At 32.5% G+C, this 7,640-nt stretch overlaps 1 protein-coding gene across 1 annotated transcript; it reads right to left on the minus strand.

Moving 5' to 3' along the window:
* Positions 1 to 6,406: 6,406 nt before the first annotated feature.
* Positions 6,407 to 7,329, minus strand: LOC110777746 (EPIDERMAL PATTERNING FACTOR-like protein 2). Its single transcript, XM_021982331.2, has 3 exons — positions 7,003 to 7,329; positions 6,839 to 6,873; positions 6,407 to 6,751 (listed from the first exon to the last, which is right to left on the minus strand). Exons 1-3 carry the CDS (start codon positions 7,112 to 7,114, stop codon positions 6,506 to 6,508), a joined length of 393 nt encoding a protein of 130 aa, XP_021838023.1. The 5' UTR covers positions 7,115 to 7,329; the 3' UTR covers positions 6,407 to 6,505.
* Positions 7,330 to 7,640: the final 311 nt, after the last annotated feature.

Genomic DNA, 7,640 nt, shown 5'->3' on the forward strand with positions numbered 1-7,640 from the left:
TGATTAAGAAACGAAAGAGATATCTCAATTTTAAAATGAGAAAACTGTAAAATGGTAGTGAATACAAAAAAAATGGAACTTTAAGGTAGTAATTTAAAATAAAATTTTCATAAGGTAGTAAATACAAAAGTGGTGTATTTTTAAGGTAGTAAATACCAAAAAATCCTTTATTTTATTTTCCCATACTACTATGTGTTTAGGTGTCTGCAACGACTTTTATGACTTAATAAAGATTAATCAAGTGTACTCACCAAACATATCACAGTATGTAATTGTTACCCTGTAACATAAATTACGAAGAGTGTTTAACTAACACTAACTCTCCGAAAAATTCAATCAAAGTTAATAGTTAGTCTCAAGTAGTCACTCAAGCCCCCACATTTCACAAGGGTTGCGGTAGTGTTCATAATTTAATTAATTTGATGATAATAATATTAAATACTACTACTAAAAATAATAATAGTAAATCCTTCCAAATAAAAAGAAATGCCCCATGCAAAGAATAGTGGTCGAAGCCGCCATGATATACCATATTAGTAAGATCCGCAAGATTATCACCAAGCTCAACAATTCCACTTGTATGGACCCGATCCACCATAAGATTAGCATGGAACAGGGTAATTAGGTAATTTGGCTGCGCTGATTAGGATGATATCATTTGATATCACGTGATCCAAAAATACAGAAAATGCGCGACCCAATTTTGAACTAAACCCTAAAATCTCTCTCCTCCAGCAGCTTCTCTCTCCTCCAACACCTTCTCTCTCTTCGAGCTTCAACAATGGAGGACGATTTAATCAATTTGAATATCGATTTAAATCGCGCAATAGAAGAAGAATTTTATAATTATGAAGGTAATATTCTAATCTTAGTAACTACGAAGAATTATAGTAACTTTAATACTGATTGCGTAATATTATTATTTTAGAGAATCATAGAGAAGTATACGACGTTGAAGATGAAGGCACATCTCAGCAAGTTATGGTTGCAGATCATTGTATTGAAGAAGGTATGATATAGTATCTCTTAATAAATATATAGTAATTGTTATGTTGATATAGTTATCCTCTTATTTAATATAGATGCTATAATAGTGTATACACATTAAAATATTATAATTGCAGTAGAGTAACTAACATATAAAGAGAAACTATATTTATAGTACAGTAACTATAACATATAAAGAGGAACTGTATACTGTAGAGTAACTATCACATATACACAGGAGTTATATTAACTGTAGAGTAACTATAACATATATATAAACACTAACTATATAAAATGAAGAGTAACTATCACATATAAACACAAACAATATTAAGTACAGAGTAACTATAACATATAAAGAGAACTATATTTATAATAAAGTAACTATAACTTATACAAAGTAACTATATTAATTGTATAGTAACTATCACATAAAGGAAGAAACTATATTAGAAATTAAGAAACTATATTTAACGTACAGTAACTATAACATATAAAGAGAAACTATATTTACTGTAGAGTAACTATCACATATACACAGGACTTATAGTAACTGTAGAGTAACTATAACATATAAACACTAACTATATAAAATGAAGAGTAACTATTGCATATAAGCACAAACAATATTAACTGTAGAGTAACTATAACATGTAAAGAGGACTATATTTATAGTAAAGTAACTATAACATATAACAATTAACTATATTAAATAAAAAATAACTATTATATATAAACAGTAACTTTTTTAATTGTAGAGTAATTATAACTTAAAAAGAGAAACTATATTTATTGTAGAGTAACTATAACTTATAAAGAGTTACTAACCTAATATTTGTATTTGTACAGGTTCAATAATACATTCAATTGATACAAACCACATCATCTTTGAAAATCCAAATAATGAGCAGCAACAAAACATTGATAAAGAATTAGATGGTAGTTTAATTGGAGAAACAAGGAAAACAACCGATGAGATTTATGATCTATATTGCAAACATGCTGCTATTATTGGTTTTAGTTTACGAAAAGGGAAGAATATATATAAAGAAGGAACCACTATTGTTAATGGAAAATACTTCTACTGCTCTGCTGCTGGAATAAGAGACACTCCTAAAAACAAAGAACTCAAAAATGAAGATGATCAATCAGATGCAAAAAAGAAAGAAAGGAGAAAGAGAGTGATGATAACAAGAACAAAATGTGAAACTCAAATATTTGCAAAGAAGAATGAAAATGGAGATTTTGAAATAGAAAAGCATGTAGTGGTTTATAATCACCCATTGACAAGAGTAATAAGTAATTATCTCCACTGATCGGAACGACAAATGACAGAGCCTAAACAAGAAGCTATTGAGGCAATGTCAGAATGTGGTCTAAGACCAATGGAGTCTTATAGATATATGTCAACAGAAACTGGTGGAGAAGACTGTGTAGGTCATACGATGATTGATCATCTAAACTACTGCTACAAGTTAAAAATGAAGCAAATTGATGGCAAGGATTCACAAACACTAGTGAACAAACTGTATGACTTACAATCAATAGATCCTGAGTTCTTTTTCAGAGTAAGACTCAATGATGAAGGACAGTTGAGTGTCTATTTTGGAGGGATTCAATGATGAGAGAAGATTACAAAATATATGGAGATGTTCTAGTTTTTTATACTACATTCAGAACCAATAAGTACAATCTCATATGTGCTCCATTTGTTGGTATCAATAACCATTGGAAAAACACAATGTTTGCTTGTGCTTTCATTGGGGATGAAACCACTTAATCTTTCGTTTGGGTGTTTGAAACTTTTCTGAAGGCTATGGGAGGAAAGCACCCTGTATCAATTTTCACTGATCAAGATGCAGCTATTGCTGCTGGAATAGAACAAGTACCTCTTCATATATTACTGTCTATTACATATAGACACTGTTTGTGTTAGAATAGTTACTCATTTTATACATAGTAACTATTTATTTACCATGGTTTTGTCCCATTGGGTTTTCCTGGTAAGGTTTTTAATGAGGCAACATCCCAAGCGTATAATGATGAGTGTTGTACTCTTTTTTCCTTCACTAAGTTTTTTTCCCACAGGGTTTTTCTAGTAAGGTTTTTAATGAGGCATCATCTCATGTATATTACTGGGTCATTGTATTATTTTAGATAATGGACATCCAAGGGGGAGTGTTATAAATATATTGTATTGTGGATGTCCATTATGCCCTTGACATCCTTATCCTATATAATGTACGTATGTGTACATATTATGTTAATGAGAATAAGATGATAACCGCCTGTTTTCTCTCTTCCTCTCTCCCCCTTTCTCCCTAGTTACATAACATTAATAACATTATTTAGTTAACTTTTTTTTTAATATAAAGTAGGTCAATATTGGTGTCTATTTATAAAGCATCAAAAAAAATAAAAATATTTCATATTTTTATTTTATTTTTTAATTGTAATATTTTTAGGGGCATTTCAAATTTTACCAGAATACATCTTTTTTGCAATAAAAAAACAACTTTATTTGGTCCCTATTTGCCATTGCCAACATGTCAAACATTCGGATTAGTGAACACAAAATGTTAAATGATTTCACTATTTCTACCCATTTTATAATTTTTTGTATTTTATTTTCTCTTTTGAACACCAATTTTTGATGTTTCATAAAAACATATTCTAAACTTCTAAGGTTTTAGAAACTTTCAAAGAGAAAAAAATAAAAAAAACAAAAAAGCAGAATAAGAGCAGAGGGCCGGTACAGTTAATTGAAAGATTTTACAGTGGAGTTGGTGGGGAACTCACCTTGTGACTTGGAGGTCACAAGTTCGAGCCCCATCAACTGCGAAATGCTTGGGAGTGACTCAAGCGATGACCTGCGGAGCTGGGCTGGTTAACCTGTGCTGATTCAGTTAGGGTCCCTTCTTCTTACCTATTTAAAAAAAAAAAAAAAAAAAAAAAACCAAGTACTACAATACGGAGTAGAGTAACATACAGCCATACAGGAGTTACATCAAAATATGAGAGCTCACGTGGTGACGTGAAGCACGGATTACTATGATATGATATGGTGACATCTTAATGACAGATTAACATACAGGCCTAACTGCAGTAAATCAGTAGATTAGATTTACCATGTTAAATTTACATAAGAAACTTCCCCATTTTACCAATATTTTACAGTGGCTAGCATGAATAGGAGTATGCTACTACACGTTTGCAGTTTGCACAGAAATCGAGATTAACTTTCTTCTTCACATATTTTGTAAGTTTTCATTCAATTTTTCTACTTGTGTAGGACATCAACACACTTGCCCCGGTGCCCCTCCTCCTCCCTCTCTGACATCCATTCTACCAAACCAAACTGTAATTTTCAACCAGTTAGATATTTCATCCTCTTTTTATTTGCAAATTTTCTCGTTTGTTAATGTGTAATTTACTAATTTTAATTTTAGTGTGTTCTGGGTTGTATGAATAACAATTACAAAAAGTGATATGGAATATTTAAAATGGTAATGCGGCTCATGCCTTAGCGGTTTAGGGCGATAGTCAAGTATCTACTTATTATTCGTTAGGTCATAAACTCAGGAGCTCAATCCCTGTAAATAACATTTTTGTGAAAATAGTGATAAGGCTGCATACATTTATATCCTGTCTTAAATGTAGAGTCTTATGTAGTAAGTTCTTCAGCAGAATTCCTTCAACGAAAAAAAAAGTACTCCCTACGTCTCTTAATACTCGCACCGCTTTCTTTTTCGGGCCGTCCCTTAATACTTGCACCGCTTCTATAAATGGAAATCTTTACCAATATTATATTATTTCTCAAACTTACCTACTACCCCACCTACACATCTACTCCTTATACAAAATCATTAAAAATTCCACACCCCACACTCACCACTCCCCACCCCTTACACATTTCTCACTAACTATATTAAAAAAATACCCCACTATCAACTAACACCCATTAAATTAATAAGTCAATTCAAATGTCTTAAACTCGGCACCGGTCAAACCGGTGCGAGTATTAAGGGACGGAGGGAGTACATAAGTAGAGTATGAAATATGTGCAATAATAAAAAGTTAAAAACATAATACAAGTAGTAAAGAACGAAGGAAACAACAGTAGATGATAATTCATCAACCAAAATGATAACGTGTCACAATGATAAATGGCATGTTTATGTGTCATGATTTAAATTGGAAAATAAAATATTTAATTTATATAACCTATTATACATGTTTCATAAAAAATGTAGGAAAATCTTAAAATTCTAACTTGATTCTTTCTTTATGTCGACAACTTTATCTACATATTTTCATAGTAAAAATATTGCATTGATAGTAAAATTATTCTGATGACGTGTACCTGTCAAACGGGTCGGTCGGGTCGGGTTGCAAAAAATTACTTTCGGGTTCGGGTTGAATCGGGTCGGTCACTTTCGGGTTCGGGTTTGCAAATGTTTGTTCAAGACCCAGAACTTTCGGGTTCGGGTTGACCCAACGGGTTGAGAGATTTTAAAACGCGCATTATATTTTCATTAATTTAGGTTATAAATATACAAAATATTGGCACAAATTAACAAATTTTCCTACGAAAGTTTATATTTAGTTAAATTAAACCATAAAATGGCGTATAATTCAAATTAAAATCAGATTACACACAACAATAGTAAAAACAACGTGTCTATTATGCTTAAATTTTCTCATAATCTCATTTATTACTATAAATACAATGATTTTCAATCGGTCGGGTCCAAAACGGGTTCGGTCGGGTTTTGACCCATTCCTTTTCGGGTTGCTCGGGTTCGGATAAAATCGGGTTACGGGTCACAAAATCTTGTTCAGGACCCAGTATTTTCGGGTCGGGTTCGGGTCGGTTTTCGGGTCGGGTCGATTTTTGACAGCTCTACGTGTAGATCATGTTGTCGCAATTTACGACATTTATCATCATCCATTAATCAAGGAGAAGACACAAAGCCAACCATATTAAAGAAGCTCTAACCTTATGAGTTATGATCCTCAATTTTCAATAAATTACAATGTGAAAGAGTTGTCAACCTTAATTACATTATGTAAGTTCCATTACTGGTTACTCCAGTAAGTAAGAAAGCAGGACATCAATAATTCAATAAACTACATAAACAAGAAGACAGAGATAAGTGGTTGTAAAAAATAGTCAAACTTTAACACTATTTGTTGACTTGACCGAGCTTACTTAAGAAGCTCAAACCAAATAATTTGTTTTCATAATAGCAAGTAAGGATACAGTGTTAAGTTTGTTTTCTTACTTGGAAAGAAATCAAGGTAATTAATTAAGCTTACTAAACAACCCCAAACCTATTAATCCTTTCAGGTGAAATACAGTGTGTAAGCTTTAATTACATACTGCAGATATTCTATAAATAGTTAATAAGAACAAGAATGGAGAACAGCAATAATATTGTAGTTGATTGAGAAAAATGTATTTACAGACATTGAATTATAATAGTTGGAAGTAGAAATGAAACAATTTTGGGCGGAATCAAGGGTTAAAAATTGTATTCCCACACTTGCATTTCCATTTCATTGGCTTATAATTAGACAACCCATCTCCTCTTGAATATGCAATTGTTGGTGTTGAATGCATAAAATGGCTTCTTGGGAACCCTTTTTGAGGTACCACCGGAACTTGAATCGCTTCACAATGTCCGCAATTGTTGCATCTTCCTCCGCATCTCGGCGGGCTCGATCCGATTAATGCTCTCTCTATCAATTTATCTTCTTCCCCCTGAATTCAATTTTACACACAATAAGTTTAAATTTATAGATCAAATATTCAAAATGAGGGAACAAAGATATGTAAACATGATTTAACCTTAAGTGCTGCATTTTGCTGGGGAAGTGACAAAGCTGTGATAAAAACAAGAAAAGATGGTATGTCAATTAAGGTCGGAAATGCAAGTAATAAGACTAAATTGAATGAAGATTGGTGTCCCTAATTATCAATTAAATCAGGACGGAGGTAGTATAGATAATTACCTTGAGCAAGAAATGGTTGTTGTTGGGCGAATGTAGAAGCTAAGAAGAAGAGGAGAGTCAAGAGTAGAAGTGTATGTGTAATGGCAAATATATGATTATGAGGAAAACCCATTTCAGAAAATGAAACCAAAAAAGTTAATGAAAGAGAGAGAGAGAGAGAGAGAGAGAGATTATGGGTAGTAAATGAGAAGTGAGGTTGATTGAATAGCAGGGGAGAGTTGAGTGAGTGAGTGAGTGAGTGAGTGAGGGCCGACGGGGTATTTGGATGAAACGTGGGAAGGCAAAAAGGCGAGAGCAGAAAGCATCAATTAAACATTTAAACACCTAAGTCTTGAATGGGAAATTTTTGACTTTCTTTTTTACAAAATGAGCCCCCTATTCTAAACTCCTAAGACTTTTCGTACCAAAACTTTTGCCACCAAAGAATCTTGATTAATAAGCAAAATTTGAGAGCATCATTTTCACGGACTTAAAATTTACTAAACATATTAGACCAATGCCCAACATGCGCTTATCGGGTTTTGGATGATTTTTTACCATCTTTTGTACGTTGGTAATGTGGTTGTTTCTGTATAGATTAAGAACGGTTGGAGAAGTCCTATAGTTTGCCTTGTTGTTTTTTTCTTAGTAGTGTTCTG

This window comes from Spinacia oleracea, chromosome 6 (assembly GCF_020520425.1).
Source record: "Spinacia oleracea cultivar Varoflay chromosome 6, BTI_SOV_V1, whole genome shotgun sequence".
Taxonomy (NCBI): Eukaryota; Viridiplantae; Streptophyta; class Magnoliopsida; order Caryophyllales; family Amaranthaceae; genus Spinacia; species Spinacia oleracea.